This window comes from Erythrolamprus reginae, chromosome Z (assembly GCF_031021105.1).
Source record: "Erythrolamprus reginae isolate rEryReg1 chromosome Z, rEryReg1.hap1, whole genome shotgun sequence".
Taxonomy (NCBI): domain Eukaryota; kingdom Metazoa; phylum Chordata; class Lepidosauria; order Squamata; family Dipsadidae; genus Erythrolamprus; species Erythrolamprus reginae.
In genome coordinates, this window is record NC_091963.1 from 35,913,088 (window position 1) to 35,935,837 (window position 22,750).

A 22,750-nucleotide genomic window follows, 5' to 3' on the forward strand; every position below is an offset into this window, starting at 1 on the left:
TTCTGCAAAGGGACTGTGAGACGGGCAGGGCGTGCGTTCCTGGTGCGGGAGGAGCCACGCCCAAAGGCAGGAGGTGGCAGAGGAGCAGAGGGGGTGGAATGGGTGGGCAGGGGGCAGCGCCGAAAGGCTGAGGGGCAGCCGCGGCTCCCTTCCCTTCTGCTGCCAGCACCTCCCCGCCCCCCCCCCCCCCGGCTGGCTGGCAGGGGGATGGGGAGCGCGCCCCTGTGAAAAAAGGTGTGCAGGGGGTATTTGGGGGCGCGCACACACGCACGCGCGCAGCTTACAGGGAACAGTGGTTGTGAGGGGGGGGAAAGGAGGAGGAAAATGTGTTGGATATGTTCACCACCTTCATTTATTTATAAAAATAATATAGCAGGATACAAACAAAAAATAAATAAAACCAGGCAGGGACCCACTTTCCCATACCATGGGGCTGTGCCTCAAAGAGAAAGAATAATCCACAAGCAAAACAAAGAGTTAGCAATGATGCAAGGGAGAAGATACTTTGCATAACAGTGATAAGATTAAGCTCTTATGCTGCTGTTTCTTTTGGTCTGTAATAAGAGACATTAAGAAAACGGCAAACTGATCAATTTGACTTGTGCAAGGCATCCCATCCCTTGGCAAAAAAAGACACAGTACTTCTCCCTGTCCTTCAATCCCCCCCCCCCCCCTCCTGTCTTTCTTGTAGTTAGGCTACATTCTAGTCTCAAAGGCAATAGGTGTTATGCTTTATTTTAGTGTTTCTCAATCTTGGCCAACTATAAAATGTGTGCTCTTCAGTTCCCAGAATTATCTGAGGCTGACTGGGGAATTCTAGGAAGCCCACGTATCTTAAAGTAACCAGAAGCATTGCTTCAGTGCCTTGGTACGGATCATAGATCAAACTGTTCACATATTTGCGATAAAAATACAATTTCATTCCTCCCTCAGGCAACCTATCCTTCATATATGGGTTTTCTTTATAATACAATGGGTGTACTGCTTTTTAAAGTATATTAATATCAACAGCTTTCCTTGATGTGAATCCTGTTCATACAGCCAAAAGCACATCATATTTGAGAGAATGTTCTAAATTATAAGAACGTGACAAAATATTTATCTTTTGGAATCAGAGTTTATTCTCAAATTTAAGTCTTACAAAAATACCAAAGTCTACTCAGAGAACCCACCCCTGGTCTAATTCCCAGTGACATGAAACTGTCAGAATACTTGTTTGTTTGTTTGTTTGTTTGTTTGTTTGTTTGTTTGTTTGTTCGTTCATTCAATTTTTATGCCACCCTTCTCCTTAGACTCAGACCGTCTTACAACATGTTAGCAATAGCATTTTTTAATAGAGCCAGCATATTGCCCCCACAATCCGGGTTCTCATTTTACCCAACTTGGAAGTATGGAAGGCTGAGTCAACCTTGAGCTGGCAATGAGATTTGAACCGCTGACGTACAGATCTACAGTCAGCTTCAGTAGCCTGCAGTACAGCACTCTACCTGCTGCGCCACCCCGGCTCATTGACATGAACTGTAGACATCCACTCAAATATTACATGAGAATGAAAGGCCAAACAGCTTTATTATTCAAAAAATGCTACAGAACAATTTTTCTCTTAGAAACTCTACAATGTGTAGACTTGAGTTTCCAGATTCTGGGAATTGAAGTCTATGCATATTAGAGTTGATCAGATTGAGAAACATTGCTGTAGAATTACTGCATATTTATTATATCTGAATATTCTGATTCTTTTACAAAGAGATATGTTTATTACTCAGAGTCCTTTGTATTCTCTATACCAGCGTTTCCCAACCTTGGCAACTTGAAGATATTTGGACTTCAACTCCCAGAATTCCGCAGCCAGCAAATGCTGGCTGGGGAATTCTGGAAGTCTAAATGTCTTCAAGTTGCCAAGGTTGGGAAACGCTGGTCTATTGCATTATAAAATATGCAATATTGAAATTTATGAGGACATATATTTCAAAAGTTAAATAAGACTGCAGCATCTCCACCTTTTGTCCCGGATCACCGGCTCCTTTAAGGCCTCTTGGTCCTGGAAAACCAGTCAATCCTTGAGATCCCTAGCAGAGTTGAAGAAACAGGCAAATTAGCTTTGCAGAACAATAGAGAACAGAGGTGGGATTAGGTCTTGTATCAATGGGTGTATTTCCTTGGATTGGAGGCATTCAGGAGAAGGACACAATTTACAAGTAGAAGAGCCCAAATTCTTGGTGTCTCCAGAAAAATCTGGGGAAAAGCCAGGGAAGAGAGAACTAAGAATAATATTTTTGATTCAAGGGTTCGTGTTTATCATTGACATAATATAATTTATTTATTTTTGACTTAACACAATGTGCATATCAAACAACTTTAAGTTTTTCAACACCAAACCATGATTAAAAATTATGGATCAGTATAAGGCTGCAATATAATTTTATAGCATGTATGTATGTTATGGTCTTCGAGTCTTCAGAGAGGGGCAGCATACAAATCTTATTATTATTATTATTATTATTATTATTATTATTATTATTTATTGGATTTGTAGGCTGCCCCTCTCTGTAGACTCGGGGCAGATAACAACAGTGATAAAAACAGCATGTAACAATCCAATATCAAAACAACTAAAAAAACCCTTATTATAAAACCAAACATACATACAAACATACCCTGCATAAATTGTAAAGGCCTAGGGGGAAAGAATATCTCAGTTCCCCCATGCCTGACAGCAAAGGTGGGTTTTAAGAAGCTTATGAAAGGCGAGGAGGGTAGGGCTAATTCTAATCTCTGGGGGGAGTTGGTTCCAGAGGGCTGGTGCCGCCACAGAGAAAGCTCTTATTTTATTTATTTATTTATTAGATTTGTATGGGTCCCCTGGGTCCCACCAAACGACATTGTTTAGTTGACGGTACCCGGAGAAGGCCAACTCTGTGGGACCTAACTGGTCGCTGGGATTCGTGCGGCAGAAGGCGGTTCCAGAGATAATCTGGTCCGGTGCCATGAAGGGCTTTATAGGTCATAACCAACACTTTGAATTGTGACCGGAAACTGGTCGGCAACTAATGCAGACTGCGGAGTGTTGGTGTAACATGGGCATATTTGGGGAAGCCCATGATTGCTCTCCCAATAATAATAATAATAATAATAATAATAATAATAATAATAATGGTACGGTATGGTACAGTATGGTACGGAATGTATGTATGTATGTAATTTAAAACATTTACAACCATATTTATTATCCTTAAATGCTAGATAAGAACATATAAGTGAAATTACACTTACTGGTGGACCAGGAAAGCCATCTCCCTTGAGCCCAGGTGGTCCTGGAGGTCCAATAACACCTGGAGGACCCTGAACACAAATAATAAGCATTAATTATCTCCATTAAAACTGAAATGTCATAGTTCCATTGGCAGTATATTGTGTGATATCATAGAAAGCGGTGCCTCTGCATGGAGGAAAGTGTAACCTCTTATTGAACAATACTATTAGGAAAAGCATGTGAGATTCTGATGTAATAAATGCATTCTTGAATCTGAGAGCACCAATCATGTATGCCATTGGATCAATAATCTCTAAATCATTTGGGAATCCATAGAATTTTAGAAGTGTTACAATAAAGCAGGGGTGTCAAAATCAATTTAATTGAGGGCTACATCAGGGTTGTGTTTGACTTTGAAGGGGACATGAATGGATGTGGCCATTTCAACGTTACTCATGTCAAGGGCACTTGTGGTGCCAGAGAAAACAGGCTCCTGAGCTCCATTCTCTGCTCCAATGGGCTCCTAAAACCCCCAGCAGCAGAAACAGAACTTGAAAAAATTTTCTCTGGCAGAAGCATCACAAGCTAGTCCTTTGCTGTTTCTAGGGTGGCCCTATGGGCCATATCTAAGCATCCCGGGCCTTGAGTTTTCTACCCCTGCAAAAACAGTATATCAGAAGGGTCACCTGTCACTTCCAGAAGCCTGTAAAATGTTGCTGCCAAATTAAAATGTTAATGGTATTTTAAGGAATAAAACAATTAAATATCAATCATATCAACAATGTTAAATGTAATAAACTGGTTTCTTGTATTCAAATTACATTAGATCACATTATGTTTTTGCCTTATTCTTGCTTATATTTTCATAAGACATTGTTAATTTTAAAAAATGGTAGAATATTGGAAAAGTTACTTTCTAAAAAAGTTAGAGAAAGCCCAAATGACATATTGAATGTATCAAAGAAAGCTGCCAATCTTTCATATATCAAACAATTTCTTATTAATTCTCTTAGTGAAGAAGGAAATTTAAGGGCAAAATTGCTGTATTCAGACTTCCAAGGTCTTGTGCAAGACGGAGTTGCCAAACATGTGTTTTTACTTTGTGAACATCATATTCTACTGAGTATTTTATCCAGTAACTTCCTCCTGACAATAGAAGAACAGTTTTTCGGAAATTGTGCTTTTTATTCTCCAACACATAGTCAGAAAACCTCACTGAATACAGACAGTGTCATTTCAAGTGTGCAAGATCAAAAGTTTAAATGTTCAATTTTTTTTACATCTATACAAATAAAGCTATTGTGTTTTCATGCAATAGAGTATATGCACCATAGTGCAATATAAGGATTTATCTTAATCGTGTTTCTTCTAAAAGATTTCCAAGTAGAGAAGAATATATAGCTTATTTGTCTTGGCAGTGTGGCACCAAAATTACATATGTTCTCAGGCTCTGTTTGACAAAGGACATCTATCAAATTCCGTGAAACTGCTAACAGATTTTCTACTGTAGGTCTAGGATGTTAATAAATAACATGCATATTTGAGATGTAGGATAAAGAGGCATGGATAGAAGAACATTTATCCCTGGTCTTTGTTACAAGTACAATGATACCTCGTCTTACGAACTTAATTGGTTCCGGGAGGAGGTTCGTAAGGTGAAAGGTTCGTAAGACGAAACAATGTTTCCCATAGGAAACAATGTAAAAGCAATTAATGCGTGCAAGGGGGGAAAATAGCAAAATGGCGCTCTGCTGGGTGCCGTCGCCTGGCTGTCACCTTTTGAAACAGCCGGGGGGCTTATCCCGACCCGAACCTGAACCCGAACTTTTGCCAAACCTTTCAGGTTTGGGTTCAGGAGGCCGCCGAGAAGCACCACCGCCCACCTGTCACCTTTTGAAACAGCTGGGGGCTTCTTGGCGTTCTCCCGAACGCTGAACCCGGAAGTTCGGCAAAAGTTGGGGTTCGGGTTCATGTTCTGGAGGCCGCCGAGAAGCACCCAGCTGTTTCAGAAGGTTACAGTCGGGCAGTGCCGCCCAGCGGAGCACCATTTTTGCGATTGGCAGCGGGTTCATAAGGCAAAAAAAGGTCGTAAGAAGAGGCAAAAAATTTCCGAACCCTCGGGTTCATATCTCGAAAAATTCATATCATGAGGGGTTCGTATCACGAGGTACCACTGTATTCATTTTACTTTTGTTTCATTCATTAGTGTATTAGCCTATGAATTTTGTTAAATACTGCATAGTTTTTTTAAAAAATATATAAGAATCCACACTGTGAAATAACAGTGTGAATATCTATGAGAAACTGAAAGCTAAGTGAAACGATATTGATGGAAGAACCTGAGCGAATAAGAAATCTGAAAGTTTGATTTGTTCTGAAAGTTCTATTACTGTATGCAGCCCAGAGTCTGCAAGGGCGGCTTAAAAGTCAATTAAATTAAATTAATTGGCTTTCTAGTTTCACTGTATTACTTATTGTATTTATGTACTATTATTAAACTGAATAAAGTAATGTTTTAGATTCAAATTTATAATCAACTATATGATGCATCAGGCTGGTAAACATTTCAGAAATGTCAGGATATGGAATAACTCTTAAATGCTTAATAAGAATAACATTGTATTGTAGTTTTGAAACAAAAGACAGTACATCACTAAGCAAGTAGATATTAAAAAATTGAAAAATAAAATATAATATGAAAAGTATTGCTGTCTAAAAGGGGGGAAAGATACTAGATATATCACCAGATATTAATTAGAAAAATACTTCCTTTTACAACCTGCTGATTTTAAGCCATATTGATTTATTTATTACCTTAGGTCCCAGAATTGTTTGTCCAGGACTTCCATCATTTCCAGGAGGGCCTGGGTACCCTTGTTCACCCTAAACATAGAAATATGAATAAATTAAAACGATTACATTATGTCCAAATTTTTTTGTAAGTGAATGACAACTTCAGGTGTTGATCTGAACAATTTTGATGAGAAGTTATTTCAAAGTATAGCTAGAAGAAGATATGTCCACCTACTTTGACAATTCCAAAACTACAAATAAAAATAATTTATTTCATATCCTTTACACCTCCCTGCTGCCTGCAGACACTAATCCTGTTTCAATGTTGACAGGTTCTAGGCAAAAGTGTTTAAAGTCTCCTTAGACCCAGGGTCGCTTACAACATGTTAGCAATAGCACTCTTTAACAGAGCCAGCATAATGGCCCCACAATCCAGGTCTTCATTTTACCCACCTCGGAAGAATGGAAGGCTGAGTCAACCTTGAGCTGGTGATGAGATTTGAACCGCTGACCTGAAAATCTAGCAGTCAGCTTTAGTGGTCTGCAGTACTGCAATCTACCCACTGTGCCACCCTGCCACTTATGCCTCAAACTAGTTTTAAGTATCCATTTAGTTTGATATTTAAGAGTACCTTTCATTGTGATAAATTTAGTTAGCCATATACTGATATTCCCCTGCATACATTAATGTTTTATTCCCCCTTCAGATTCTTTTAATCTCTTGTTTTCACACACACACACACACTGTACACACATATATACAGTGGTACCCTCATCATACGAACTTAATTGGTTCCAGGAGGAGGTTCGTAAGGTGAAAAGTTCGTAAGCTGAAATAATGTTTCCCATAGGAATCAATGTAAAAGCAAATAATGCGTGCAAATCCTTCAGGAAAATCCCAAACTTTAGAAGGGAGGCAAACAGAGGGCAGGGAGGAGCAGCTAAAGGGGGCGGGTGGAAGAAGCCAGGCTAGGCTAAAGGGTGAGTGGGAAGGAAGAAAGGCAAGGAGGGCGCCCCTCCCTTTTCTTTTTTCAAAAGACACAGTTTCAGTGCTTTTGCAAGCATGCAAAATCTTTACTCCTCCAAGCTGCCCCTTCCTTTTCTTTCTGAAAAAGACACCGTTTTAGTGCTTTTGCAAGCATACAAAATCTTTACTCCTCCAAGCTGCCCCTCCCTTTTCTTTCTTAAAAGGACACTGTTTCAGTGTTTTTGCAAGCATGCAAAATCTTTACTCCTCCAAGCTGCCCCTCCCTTTTCTTTCTTCAAAAAAGGGAGGGGGAGAAACCCCTTCATCCCAGCAGCAGCTGCTTGGGTTCGTAAGGTGAAAATAGTTTGGAAGAAGAGGCAAAAAAATCTTAAACACCGGGTTCGTATCTTGAAAAGTTCATTAGAAGAGGCATTCGTAAGATGAGGTACCACTGTATATGAAATATAACTATGCAAAAATGCTTGTGTTGCATTTCTCTTACATCCTCCTTTATTATTTTTTATTTCTTGCATTGTATATATGATCCAATACTAAGAAAATGATCCATACATTTGATGAAGATTTTAATAGTTATTTTTTTTTAGGTGAGGGATCCTTAGTGGTCTTTGAGCTTGATTGTTTTCTTGCAAACACTATTAATCACTGTCTAACACTGATGATGTTATCTAGTTTAGGTAATGCAAGAAATCAACCAAGCTCAGAAAGCACTAAGGACTCTCCATTTCAACCTGGAGCTACAAATGTTTTCCTTTTTTGGTATTTTTTAAAGTATCAACATTTTTTTTTTTTGGCTGTGAACTACCAATGTTTATTCTTTTGGCAGTTCCTGTTTTCAGATGTAATGGTATATGGGAATGTCCTTGAGAGACATTCCCATATACCATTCTCATTTACCTTCATGTAAAAAAATGTCTCAGCCCACAGAAGGAGCAAGAGTGTGGGAAAGAGTCCCTTCCTAATTTTCAAAGGGATACTCCCTAATTTTCTTCAAAGTAAAAAGAAAGGGGAGAAATATTTCCCACTTGGAAAGATTCTGTTACTGTAGCCTTAGAATAAAAATAAAGTTAATACTCCTGGTTGTGCCTCCATTCAGGGCTAACATCAGGTAAGTATACTTCCTATGAACAGCCAATAGATTATTTACCTTGGGCCCAGGTACTGTAGCCTTAGAATAAAAATAAAGTTAATACTCCTGGTTGTGCCTCCATTCAGGGCTAACATCAGGTAAGTATACTTCCTATGAACAGCCAATAGATTATTTACCTTGGGCCCAGGTACTGTAGCCTTAGAATAAAAATAAAGTTAATACTCCTGGTTGTGCCTCCATTCAGGGCTAACATCAGGTAAGCATTCTTCCTATGAACAGCCAATAGATTATTTACCTTGGGCCCAGGTAGCCCCCGTATTGAAGGTCCTGGAGAACCAATGTCACCTTTGATTCCAGATTCTCCCTAAAAGAAAATAATCCATTCATGAACTTGGATATCAACACACTTCTTATTTGTATTTTAAAGCCTGACTGAAAAGAAATGTCTCTCTTTCAGTTCAATATAGACTCTTTTTATTAGTGCAGGATTGAGTCAGATAACATTACAGAGGTCTGTAATATTTCAAACATACTATAAAATCTGTAGAAAGCATCAAGCATCTCAGATTCAAAGGCAAATACTGTTTTTGGAGATACGACTATGCTTATATAATACCTGTCTACAGTTCCTGCCTCTTTTCCCTGGAAAAACATGAAAAGCATTAATTGCAGACAGTTTCTAAGCATGCACACTCTGAAATATCTTTTCACTTTCAAATCTAAATCACAGTGCAGCCCTAAAATCAGTGAAACTCAATTTATCACAATTGTTTACCTTTACAGTAGAACCCCAACTTACGAGACTAATTGGTTCCGGAAGGAGGCTCGTAAGTCGGAACGCTCGTATGACGAAACATTGTTTCCCATAGGAAACAATGTAAAGTCAATTAATCCGTGCAACAACAAAAAAACCCGCTGCCGCCGAACGCGGAAGTTAGCGTTCGGCTTCAGGAGACAGCTGTGAAGCGGCGCGCGTGTTTTAAAACGTGGCAGCTGGCCTGGGGGGCTCGGGGGCTTCCCCCCGAGCCCCCCAGGCCGGCTGTGATGTTTTAAAACACGCGCGCCGCTTCGCAGCTGTCTCCTGAAGCCGAACGCTAACTTCCGCGTTCGGCTTCAGGAGACAGCTGCGAAGCGGTGCGCGTATTTTAAAACGTGGCAGCCAGCCTGGGGGGCTCAGGGGCTTCCCCCCGAGCCCCCCAGGCCGGCTGCAACCTTTTAAAACACGCGGGATACGAGCGCCAAGGAGCTGTCTCCTGAAGCCGAACGCGGAAGTTAGCGTTCGGCTTCAGGAGACAGCTCCTTGGCGCTCGTATCCCGAATGTGAGCTCGGGAGGCGAACAAAAATGTCGCTCCCCTCCCAGCTCTTATCTCGAGTAGCTCGTAAGTAGAGCTGCTCGTATGTCAAGGTTCCACTGTATGTTATTGGTTCTTTTATTATAAATACGGTACAGTACAATTGAATCAGGATAGTAAGCAGAATATTACAAATAATCTCAAAATTCTGGATTAAGATACTTATATTGCAGTTATTGCTGCCAACCTGCCTTCCATTGAGGACCTGTATACTGCACGAGTCAAAAAGAGGGTGGGGAAAATATTTACTGACCCCTCACATTCTGGACACAAACTGTTTCAACTCCTACCCTCAAAACGTCGCTACAGAGCATTGCACACCAAGACAACTAGACACAAGAACAGATTTTTTCCAAACGCCATCACTCTACTAAACAAATAATTCCCTCAACACTGTCAGAGTTTCTACTAAATCTGCACTTCTATTCTACTAGTTTTTCTCATCATTCCTATCACCCATTTCCTCCCATGTTGACTGTATGACTGTAATTTGTTGCTTATATCCTAAAATTTTTATTAATATTGCTTCTTCATTGCTTATTTGACCCCTATGACAATAATTAAGTGTCGTACCACATGATTCTTGACAAATGTATATTTTATTTTATATACGCTGAGAGCATATGCACCAAGACAAATTCCTTGTGTGTCCAATCACACTTGGCCAATAAAATTCTATTCTATTATTCCTCCCTTAGATCTATTGGAAAGCAGCTAACATACAACAGACATATTTTAATTCCATATTTTCCTTTTGGTCCATTCATAAGTTAAGAAACTCATTTGTAGGGTATGTCTTAGTGATATTATATCTTTAAGACTGATCTTCGCTTTTACTTTGAGATTCATGAGTTTTTGAAATCCTTGAACTATTTGGAACAGCTTGGTCCAAACAACTACAATGAGAGCAGTGAAATTCATCAGACTTGTTTTGTTAATCAATATATGTTTGATCAGCCTTTCCCAGAAAGATGATTTCCAGATATGCTGGACTATAGTTTACATTCCCCAACAGACATGCTATCTTTAATCACTGGAGATTATCTAGAAAGTGCATTATATGAATTGTATTTAATAATCTGCATGCAGAATACTGGAAGCCGTTACACAGTAACAATTGGGAAATGCACCAAACACACCTTGGCTCCTGGAGGGCCTTGAATACCTCGTGGTCCATCTAATCCTTGGGCACCTTTTGGACCTTCTTCACCCTGATTTTTTTTTAAAAAAAGAAAAAGAAAAGCAATATTAACATACAGAAGTTTTCACCTAATCTACCTCAAGACAATCTGAATTGGACAACTTCTATTTAAGAATACTTTTAGAACAGAGTCATGCTATGGGGGCAAAAATCAATGACTATATGTGTTCTGCCTGACCGGGCTCAGATGATAATTAACGGTCCAGGAAAGAAGGTCAGACACACACGTGCATTGCTAATCAGCAAACTTGTATTAAACATAAACGAAAAGGCTAAAGAAAACTGTCCTTATTTTCAGGAGTAAAACACAGTTCGAGGCGAAAATTCAGCTAGATACAAAGTTCATGAAAAAGCAAACAAATACAAAATTCACGTAGCAGAAATGTTACAGGAGTTCTCTGAATTCTCAAGGCACGAGAGCTAGTCCCAGAGTTTTCAACTCCCACTTGCCTGACAATGCTGAGTTGAAATCCAAAGGCACAGAGCAGAGGCTTCAAAGCAGGAACCACAAAGCCACACAAACCACACAGATAAACATCCACGGTTTGCCTCTGCCTCTGTTCCCTTTTGTAACTGTAGCCCTCATTATGGGAACCACACCCAGCCCTCATTCTGTGGACCACCCCAAACACAGGTGACACCATAATCACCATTGATAATCCCTTAATTGAGCCCTACATTGCATTGCTCTACAGCTATGCATATTAATTATCTGTTCAGCATACAAATCCAAAGAAGAGAGGCTATCCAACGGGCTGCCTGCTAAATCCCCTGGGCTGTCTGCCAGTTCCTGTGGGCTGTTTGCCAACTCCTCTGAACCATCTGCCTCATCCTCTGGGCTGACTGCCACATTTTCCTGGCTGTCAGCCAGGCTTTCACAATCACTTTGTGACGCATCTCTCACTTATGTGGAGGCAACAGCTGGCCCAGGCCTGAATACAACAATATGATAGAGGCTTTATAGGCTTAAATTCCAGGTGTTTTCCATGTTCAAATATTAAAAAGGACCCAACCTCTATAGCAAACTATTTTGCTAGTTTCATTAATCTATTTCAACATCTGTTCCTTTGCCCTGCACGTGATGCCTGCATAGGATCTAATAAAACCTAATACATTCAAATCTCTTCTTTCTTCATGTAGTTCAACATATACAGCAACAAGTTCAATGAAATCTGCTTTACATATTCAGCTAGACTCTTGGTACTTTTATGGGCATTAATAGCAATATGTAATGTAAGTTTGTTTGCCACTGATTTTTTTTTTTTTTGCTTAATAGTCTGCTTGAAATAGAGTCAGTGAACTCAAGTTGTGACATATGAAGTATGATAGATTATTTTCATGCAAAATACAACTCCCTTTAGGTTTCGAATTAAATTTGTGACCTATGATCATAACTTTTGGCAACTGGAATTTGCACAGAATAATCCTATCTGTCAGATGATACTCATGACTCTTGAAAAGGCTTTCTCTCTCTCCAATTCTAACTGATATGGAAAAATATAAGCAAGATATTTCTAGGCTGAAAATTGGACACTCTTTAAAATGGCAGCATCTTTCCTCTCTCATATTTTGTAATCTTAATTCCAATACAATGCAATGATGGAAATTTTTTGTTCACAAGTTTTTTGTGTAAATTACATATATTGAAAATATTTAAGCTTCGAAGCATTTTTGAAAAAGCATCTTGGATTTTTTTAAAAAAACCAGACTGCTTGATGCCTTTTTACTTTTATTTCTCTGCTCTACCATACAATTACAAAACAAATAAATAAATTAAATCATACCTTTGGACCCAAGAGCCCTGTCCCTGGAATTCCATCTGGGCCTCTTGGACCAGGCAGCCCTTGTTCTCCCTATTATCAATAAGATTAAGATATTGATTCTACTCAACACTATAAACTATAGACTCTTTTTATTAGTGCAATTATATTAGTGTATTATTCCAAAACAAATAAAGCACATTTGAAACAACAAACTAAAACATGAAAAATTCAGTAGCTTTAAGATAATAATCCAAAATATAAAAAAATATGAAAGCACAACCTCTTGCTTAAAACACATAGTAAAGGTGGTAGGGGCATAGGAACATGAAGAGGTGCCTTTTTCTCATTCACTTGATGGATCTATAGCCCTGTCTTGGAGACCCACATATATAAAACGAACAAACCACTGACCTTTTTTCCTGGTATCCCTTGTATTCCTGGCCTCCCACTTTCTCCTGTAAGTCCTGATCTTCCCGGGTCTCCCTTTGAAAGAAAGTATCTTTTTTAGAAGGATTTTTTAAAAAGAAAAGTTCAACATAATTATAGCATTTGGGGAAAATAGTTGAATACTCCATTCTAATTCTTTAAATGCATGAAATTTAGGTTAGAAAAATTAAAGTGAGTACCTTACCTTACTCAGATATTGTCAGATACTGAATCATGATCACAATGATTAGATTAGATTAGATTAGATTTATTGGATTTATATGCCGCCCCTCTCCGTAGACTCGGGGCAGCTCACAAGAATGGTAAAAAACAATACATAGTAACAAATCTAATATTTAGCAATATATATTACAGTTTTAGGTTAAAAAATCCAAAAGAAACCCCAATATATAAAAAACAAGCACACAGTCGAATCATACACAGAAACTACATGGGCAAAGGGGAGATGTTTCAATTCCCCCATGCCTGATGGTCTGTTTTGCCAGATATATTGATGAATATCTGTGTGCTATTATTAACTTATATAACAAATATTCCTATTGCATTCAAAAATCTATCTATCTATCTATCTATCTATCTATCTATCTATCATATTTATATGCCGCCCAACTCCCGGTTTCCAAAATATAAAAATAATTTCTAAAACGGTAAAAACAGATTCTAAAACATTAAAAACATTCAATTAATAACCCCAATTAAAACACACACACTCAACATTCCACATTCAACAATCCCAGGTCTTTACAGCTTTGTGGAAGGCTAGGAAAGTGGGGAGAACACAAATCTCCAGAGGCAGTTGGTTCCATAGGGTTAGGGCTGCCACAGAGAAGGTTCTCTCCCCAGGACCCGCCAGCCAACATTGTTTGGCTGATAAGACCCGGAGAAGGCCAATCCTGTGGGTTCTTATTTGTCACTGGGAAGTGTGTGGCAGAAGGCGTTCCTGAAGGTAGTCTGGTTCTAAACTTTATAGGTGATAACCAACACCCTGAATTGTGTTCAGAGACCAATTGACAACCAGTGCAAATTGTGGAGGATCAGTGATATATGTAATGCAATTTCCAAAATCACCACTCATGGGAAATTTCTTCATTTCTTCAAGCAAAAATTAATTGTAGATTTATGAGTGCAAAACAGGCTTACTTTCGGTCCAGGCTGCCCAATTCCTGGTGCTCCTATGCCTCCTTTTTGTCCAGATGGTCCCAATTCTCCCTTGTAAAAACAAAAAAAATAAATAAATGAAGAAATATTTCCTAATAATGTATACTGAACAAGTAAAAAAAAAAGAGCCATGTAAATATTTACTAATCCGTTGCATTCTGGACATAAATTGTTTCAACTCCTACCCTCAAAACAATGCTATGGAGCACTGCACACCAAGACTATTAGATACAAGAACAGTTTTTTCCTGAATGCCATCACTCTGCTAAACAAATAATTCCCTCAACGCTGTAAACTATTCATTAAGGCTGCATTAGTATTGCTATTAGTCTTCTCATTGTTCCCATCTCCTCTCACTGATGACTGTAACTTGTTGGTTGCATCCTTTATATGTTTTATATTAATATTGGTTGTTTCCTGATTGTTTATTTGTAATCTATGACAATCATTAAGTACTGTACCTCATGATTCTTGACAAATGTATCTTTAAATAGAAATAGGAATAGAATAGAATAGAATGGCAGGGCAGGGCCCTGCCATTCCATTCCATTCCATTCTATTCTAGAACAGAATTATTTATTGGCCAAGCGTGATGGGATGGGATACACAAGGAATTTGTGTCCTGTGCATAAGCTCTCAGTGTACATAGAAGCAACAATGATAAATCATTCTTTTTCTTTTATTTGTAATCTGTAATTGCAATTTTGCTGTTGCAGAATATGAGGTCTAGGCAGCTGTTGAGTCTAATATTGTTCATAACTAGTTGGTCGAGTCCCACATTGTAACAGCATTGTATGGGATAACATGAATGGGTTGCGTAGTGCATTTGTTTAGTGTCCAGTTAATGTGAGGAAGATAAGGGGGTATGGGCAGGAGGCTGCTCACATTAGTAGTGAGGTTAATTTGTTCACATGGATGTAGTGAGGTTAATTTGTTCACATGGGTGATGTCGTAGTCAGGGGCTGTGTAACAAAGTAGAAAACAAAGTGTGGCATTTAGGGATAGATCACAGACGATGGTTTCAGGGAGAGTAAAATCATGTGCAACTTTTATGTTTTTTACGTTTAGTGACTTTTTGTAGAATATAGCTACTCCGCCTCCTCTACGGGATTCCCAGTTAGACTGGAAGAAAAAGACCTTTTCTTGATGTGATGATGGAGTCGGGGTAGGTTGCATTTAGCCATGTTTCGCAGACAAAAATAATGTCAATAATCATCATAAAATACATTAATCATAATCAAAAGCAGGGATGAAATTCAAAATTTTCCCCTCCCAGTTCTGTAGGGATGGCTTGGTGGACATGGCAGAGGAAGGATACTATAAAATCTCCATTCCCACCCCACTTCAGGGGAAGGAAATTGCAAAATCTCCATTCTCATCCGACTCTGGGGCTAGCCAGAGGTAGTATTTTCTGGTTCTCCAAAATGGTCAACATTTCTGCTACTGGTTCTCCAGAACCTGTCAGAACCTGCTGAATTTCACTCCTGATCATACGTCAGATGGCACGGAGGTGTCATGTCCATGCATGCCCACATCCATAATTCCATGTGGCGCCCCCCCACACATACGTGCATAATATCCCCCCTCCCTCCTGGCATGTGACGGCACACCTGTTTTTCATTCTGCCCTGGGTTCAGGAGCCTGGGGAGATAAAAAATGGCCTTCCCCATCCATCCCGGAGGCCCTCCAGGGGCAGAAAATGGCCTTTCTGCCAAATTCCAGTTAAATTGAAAATACCCCTTTTTTGCTCTCCCTAAGCTCCAGAGCCTTTCTAGGAGCCTGAAAAGAGCAAAAAATGGGCCTTCCCCACCCACTCTGGATTTTGAAAACAGGCTATTTCCTGATTCTCAGTGGGCCCAGAAAGCCTGAAAATTAGCACTAAATGCGCACTAGACCTGAGCTTGCTTGCCCACCAATATAGCTCCACATGTCACTTATAGTGTATGTTTGGTTTTATAATAAGGGTTTTTAGTTGTTTTATTATTGGATTGTCACATGCTGTTTTTATCATTGTTGTTAGCCGCCCCGAGTCTACAGAGAGGGGCGGCATACAAATCCAATAAATAATAATAATAATAATAATAATAATAATAATAATAATAATAATAATAATAGTTGTTGTTGTTGTTGTTGTTATTATTATTATTATTATTATTATTATTATTATTATTATTATTATTATTATTATTATTATTATAGCACGTATGCCATAGATTTGCCATCACGGCCATACGTGATAGTCACAGAATACCAAAAAAGCAATCAACATAAATCATGTTAGGATACTAAATACAACAATGAATATAAATAATCAGATACAAGCAACAAAGTTATAGTCATAAGAAGGTGAGGAAATAGGTAATAGGCATGGTGAAAAGGATAATAGTAATACAGCTCTACTACATAGTTTGACAGTATTGTAGGAATTAATTGTTTAACAGAGTGATGGCTTTTATTGTTGTATTCTGTAAATGCATGGAAGTTGTAGCAGATTGTATCAGTCTATAAATTTAACACATATATACATACCTTTTGTCCAGGTAGTCCTATTCCTCGTGACCCTTTCATACCAGGAGCACCTTTTAGCCCTTGAATACCCTGAAAATATAATTTTTTCAATTTTTCAAACTTGCCCTAGCTCAGGTAACAATTGTATTCAAAGAATAGACAGTCATCATAAAATAAAGAAAATTGACTCACAAACATTTGGTAGCCAGTACTTTCAAATGCAAGCTTAAACATTATTTTATTTAACGTTGAAGATTAAATATGTCATCTCTTTTGTTCCATGCTTTCTGTCTATTACAATATGATTTACTTTTTGAATTTCATAATAACCACCCACATTTTTATACAGTTATTGCCACATAGACAATAGACTTTGTTGGACAAATATTAATGTGCTGGAACCAAATATTCTTCAAATATTACTCCTAGACTATAAGACAACATTTTGTGGGAACGATTTGTCCATTCTAGCCGGTAGCAAGGCTTATGGATTCAGCAACTTTTATAGCACTTAACAATAGCACTTAGATTTATATACCACTTCATAGTGTTTTACGACCCTCTCAAAACAGTTTACAGTTTACAACATATTGACCCCAATATTTACCAACCTCACAAGGATAGAAGGCTGAGTCAACCCTGAACCAATTAAAATTGAATTCCTGGCAAGTCGACAGTTAGCCTGCATTCTAGCCACTGCACCACCACAATTTTTGTTACATTTTATGTCACATCTAAGACTAGCTGCTACATTGACATACCAAGAATCAAACTTAGGAATTGCTGTATGTAAAGCATACATTCCACTATTGATTTACAATGAATTAAAATTCCTTGTTGTCTTGAATTATTGGAGTTTCAATACAAAACAACCAAAGGATGCTAGGTTTAACTCTTTAAAATAATCCAGATTTTGAGTTATCCAATGTTATAATGTTCCTCTCGAATTTACAGTTCATTTATATTTATTTACAAAAATAAATGTTATTTTCTTACAGGTGGAGCATTTGCAGATGACTTCAGATACATTAAATTACAAACTGTTACTGAATAAAAAGATATAAACTAGACTGATCCTGTTCAACTATAGATCCACGAGTACTAGAATAATTCATTACACCCCAGAAAACATCCCCAAATCATTTTTTTTTACTTTTGATGATAGCTGTAGCGATTCTCAATGTTTGCTATAAATTGCCATTTAAAAATTGAAATTGTTGCAAAAGGATATCACATTTTTTAAATTCTTACTATGATAGGGCTCTAGTTCAGTGATGAAATACCAGTTCTGCATGCAGTCTTTCTCTGGTTCGATCCCAGATTTCTTTTTGGGAGGCTTGAAGAACTGCAATTTGAAACTCTGGAAAAGTTCTGGGTAATTATGTCTCCAAGAGTAAGGCAGATATACCAAGATTCTGACTTGATATAAGGCAGTTTCTATATTGATTGGTTTAGCTTTAATATTAAGTGTTTCCCTTTTGGGGAAACTGTACAAAAATTAAGGGTCTGCAAACTTGCTGGGCAACTCTAATTTTCTTGGAATTCCTAAGATTCTTCAATTATTTATTTATATATTTATTTATTTATTTGATTTTTATGCCGCCCTTCTCCTTAGACTCAAGGCGGCTTACAACATGTTAGCAATAGCACTTTTTTAACAGAACTAGGCTATTGCCCCCACAATCCGGGTCCTCATTTTACCCACCTCGGAAGAATGGAAGGCTGAGTCAACCTTGAGCCGGTGATGAGATGTGAACCGCTGACCTTCATATCTACAAGTCAGCTTCAGTGGCCTGCAGTACTGCACTCTACCTGCTGCGCCACCCCGGCTCATATTACCTAGAATTATAAATTAACCTAGATATGCAAATAGTCAATGATCATACATTGTAGTTGCCTGCCACTGACAGTTTTAAAATGTTTAAGGAAGGATGGTTTGTAGAGTGAGGTGACCAAATGAGATGTTACCTGATTTCCTTGGATTCCAGTTCCAGGTAGTCCCATTGGGCCCTGAACTCCTTCCACCCCTCGTTCACCCTACATGAAAAATGCTCCCGTAAGTTATTGCTTTAATTAAAGTGTCATAATGATGTTAGGTTCAAACTGGAAAATCTTATGTACAATAGCTTACAAATTACTCAAAAGGAATCAAATTGGGTTGGGTGTGAGAGTAATGAGGGAAGAACAATTGGGAAAATAATGAGACTATGTCACAAGGCAGTAATACTGTAATTATCTCAATAATCGTAATTGATGCTGCAATAACCATGCTAAAGTTCCAGATGGCAGCTGGTATATGCATGAAACACTGTAGGTTGCAGATGCAAAAATGACAGAGTATCAGTTATATTGTGGGACCACCATCTTAACTTCAGCTCTAAGCCACCGCACAGCTTAATAAGTTGGTTAATAATAAATCTTTGGTTTTATTGCGTTTTATTTTTCTTTAATTCCTCTGAGACATTTTTTATGTGGCGGGCTGCAGTGCTGGGGTTTCAACAGTATTACATTCTTTTTTATACTGTCAGCTTTATATGGTACCTTATCTCCTTGGATGGATAAACCTGGGGATCCAACTGGTCCAGCAGGTCCCTCAGAACCTTTATCTCCCTGGAAAGATTTGTTAAGATTTTCTGAATTGACTTAGGACTGTACACAGGATTTATCACAGAAGGATATTATATTATATTACATTTGAACAATCAGACAGGCAAAGGCCAGTTCTTTAGCATAAAGTTTATATCTTAAACAGTGGTTCTTAGCTTTTTATTCTCCAAGGACCCCCCTTTAAATACCTTTTGTGGCTATAAACCATGTGGCCCATGGCCATAGACCCCCAAGACTTAACTCAGGATTGAAATCATAGCAATTTTTTCATGCCTTCGCAGATCCCCTGTGATAACATTGTGCTTCCCAGGGGTCTATAGAGTACAGATTGAAAAACACTGCCTTAATAGATTCAAGGCACAATATGTAATGTAACATTATTATCAACCACTCTGTGTATCCATTCAATTGTCTTTGCAAAAAGACAATAAAAGATTAACCCATTTTCTATCATTTTCCAGCCTAGCTTATGCTATAGATTTATTTCCATATTTATTAAAACACTCTATACGCTGATTTACATCAGAAAATAGATTATGAAAATATATGTATACCTGGTGATTTTAATGCAATCGCTCAGGTAGACATGGACTATAAATCCTCAAAAAAGAATAAGACACAAAGAAAAAAAATTATCTAAATCCTTTTTCACAATAATAGAAGAGCTGAACTTACTTGATACATGGCGATAGAAAAGAAAAAGACTATATTTTCTATTCCGCTAAACACATATCTTGGTCAAGAATAGAAATGATAATGCATACACATCACATAAATATTGAAACAGGCATTTGGGCTGACCACAAGCCAATTATATAAATTTGGAAGGGAAGAGGAAAAGATCTAGGTGGACATTAAATCAAGAAATCTTAAATGAAAGAGAATTCCAAGAGCACATAAAAAAAGAAATGGATTTTTTCTTCAAAGTAAATTATCGAGGGGATACCCCATTACAAATTATATGGGACACAGTGAAGGCATATTTTAGAGGTTTGGCAATGACATACACTGTAGGGATTGTGTAAGCCAAATATTAGCTATGCTCTAGGATATACAGAAACAGTTATATGAAATAGCATGGTGAAAATTTGCCCAGAGACAGTGACTCATAGAATAGCCATGAACTTTGGACAGAGTAAGAAAAAACCCTCAACAGCGCTCCTGGCACGAGATAAGACACTAACGGTGTGATTGGCTAGCAACTCAGCCACTGATAGGTGCATAAAGTGAGAAGTTAGTAGCCTATAATAAGCTGTAGATGATACCTTTTATAACCAATTAGAAGCTTAATAGAAATAGCCTATGAATAGTTGTGTAGTCAGAAGCCTTAATTTTGCATATAGAAATAGCCTATGAAAAGTTGTGTATTCAAAAAACCTTATTTTTAGCCTATAGATTTGAAAACCTTATATTTGTAGCCTATAAGAAACGTATATTAGGAAAAATTAGACTTGTATTTAGCCAATAGAAAATTACTAGTTGAAACCCCTTCATTTGCATATGAAGGGTATAAAAGAAGCATATTTGTAATAATAAAGCTTTGTCACTTTACCCAGACCATTGACTCCGTGTTTCATTGGTAAGCACTAGTAATGGTTTTAGGATCGGGCCTCGTGAAGTGAACCATCACAGGGTTGTCGAGACCCCCGTCCAGCAGGGATCGCGTCTCATCAAGTGGTGACCCCAGACGGTGACCGATTGGCCTTAAGGACATCGCTGAGGGGGCAACGCTTGGATCACGCATCTCAGCGCACTCAACCTCCCATCTCTTACCAAGTGCACAAATACGTAAGTATGGGAGTACGGCTGTCTTTGGTACAGGAACTTCATGTTCAGGAATTAGGACAGATAGTTGAAGCTAATAAAACTTATTTAAAAAAGAAAGGGCAATATCCCACAAAGAAGGGATTGGCCAAATTATTATTATATATCTGGCAAGAATGTCCAAGTTATCCTCATAAAGGAACATTACAAACTGAGACATGGACAAAAATAGGTGAATATTTACATAAAGAACCGAGGGCGCCTCCACCTATTTTATTAACATGGAAAGTTGTTTTAACAGCCCTAAGGCTTCATTACGATGAGGAGACTATAACATATGATAGTCATAACGAAGCCATTAAGGAATGGAGGGAGGGAGGGAGGGAGGGATAGATGAATAGATAAATGGATAAATGAATTAGACAATGAAGGAAGATACAAAGCAAATTGTAAAAGGAATTCAAAGAACTAGAAATAAGACTCCAGAGTGATGTACAAAATAAAAATATTAAAGTGATGATGGACTTGAACAGACACAAATTAAATATAATACAATGAAGAAATAACAAGGAAAACTAAGAATATTAAGCAAAATATTTTTCAACATGCTAATAAACCAGAGAGAAGGTTAGATTACAAAATAAAAAACACACTATTCTAATTCCAATGAAAGTAAGCAGAGAATGAGAGACATATTACATCACATTTGCATTCTAATTGGACACAAAATAGATTTGGGCTCTGTCAAATCACATACAACATAGTACGTTGTACAAGATTTTTAAAAGAAAAGGATATTGTGAAACTTTCATTGTTCTAATTTACAGTGTATTAGAAAGTTCTTTCTAGCAATACATAGGGTATTTAGTGACGCCAATCACTGACATGCTGTTCCTACTTCTTTTTCTATAAGTTCTATTTGAGAAAAAAAATTAAACTCCTAAAATTTTCTTCTACGTGTTTCATGCTCCTCACATTTGGAAAACAGCACCTGTACAATCTGTACAATCTCAACTTTCATCTTTTTTTTAATCTGCCACTTTTCCCCCTGCAGATATTGTTGGGGGAAAATCATCATTGGCATTAAAAGAGATTGGAAAACTATTTTGACACAGGACAAGAAATGATTAGAGTTTTTTTCCCCATGCAGCTGACTAGAACTGGTTGAAGACATGCACTTATATCCATCAGAATTATTAAATGGACTATTTTCATGCAGATTCAAGTAGGAGATGCAGATTATATGTGTGATGGAATGAAGTATGGAATCCTAGCAAGGAAAGGCAGCTTCCCAGAGGACAAAAGACAGCAAAGATTGGAAAAATCTGGTAGCCAGGAAGAAGGCTAAGATTGCTCCTCATTAGAAGGTCACAGAGTATATCTATAGTTATATAGATAATTGTTTTAATTTGTCAAGGAGATGAAGCTACTCAGCAGTAACTCCACGTGTGATTTTTGTTCTTTGGACCAGACTGTATGGTGGTTTTTCTAAATTTCTAAAATTTTCTAATAACTACAGAAAGGTAAAAGAGTTAAAGTTATGCAGCATATGTAGCAAGTGACTTGGTTGCAATCTAATTCCTGCTTAATATTAGAAATTTTGTCATCAGAGTCCCCTTAATTAAATATAAATAAATTGTAAATTGGACAGAAGTCTCTAGGAAAAACAAATGAGTAATCTCAATCAGCAGGAGGTCGCGAATCTTCCGGTGTACATCGGTCAGTACAGGATACACGTGGGAGCAGGAAATAAATATTGCTTTAATTCCCACAATTAAATCCTTGTTTTTATATTTTTAAACTTCTTTGTTACTTAGTAGCTTCACAT

At 37.9% G+C, this 22,750-nt stretch overlaps 1 protein-coding gene across 2 annotated transcripts in view; it reads right to left on the reverse strand.

Moving 5' to 3' along the window:
* COL28A1 (collagen type XXVIII alpha 1 chain) overlaps positions 1-22,750 on the reverse strand; it is a 117,336-nt gene that overhangs the window by 29,762 nt on the left and 64,824 nt on the right. Inside the window, exons 15-25 of one of the 2 annotated variants that reach the window (XM_070729152.1) lie at positions 19,093-19,161; positions 18,520-18,588; positions 16,573-16,641; positions 14,026-14,094; positions 12,850-12,921; positions 12,460-12,528; positions 10,614-10,685; positions 8,417-8,485; positions 6,068-6,136; positions 3,274-3,342; positions 2,001-2,069 (exon numbers count right to left, since the gene is read on the reverse strand). In XM_070729152.1, the coding sequence (XP_070585253.1) occupies positions 2,001-2,069; positions 3,274-3,342; positions 6,068-6,136; positions 8,417-8,485; positions 10,614-10,685; positions 12,460-12,528; positions 12,850-12,921; positions 14,026-14,094; positions 16,573-16,641; positions 18,520-18,588; positions 19,093-19,161 (765 nt within the window). The remainder of the gene's footprint in view (positions 1-2,000; positions 2,070-3,273; positions 3,343-6,067; positions 6,137-8,416; positions 8,486-10,613; positions 10,686-12,459; positions 12,529-12,849; positions 12,922-14,025; positions 14,095-16,572; positions 16,642-18,519; positions 18,589-19,092; positions 19,162-22,750) is intronic. The other variant, XM_070729153.1, reaches the window with a different exon arrangement.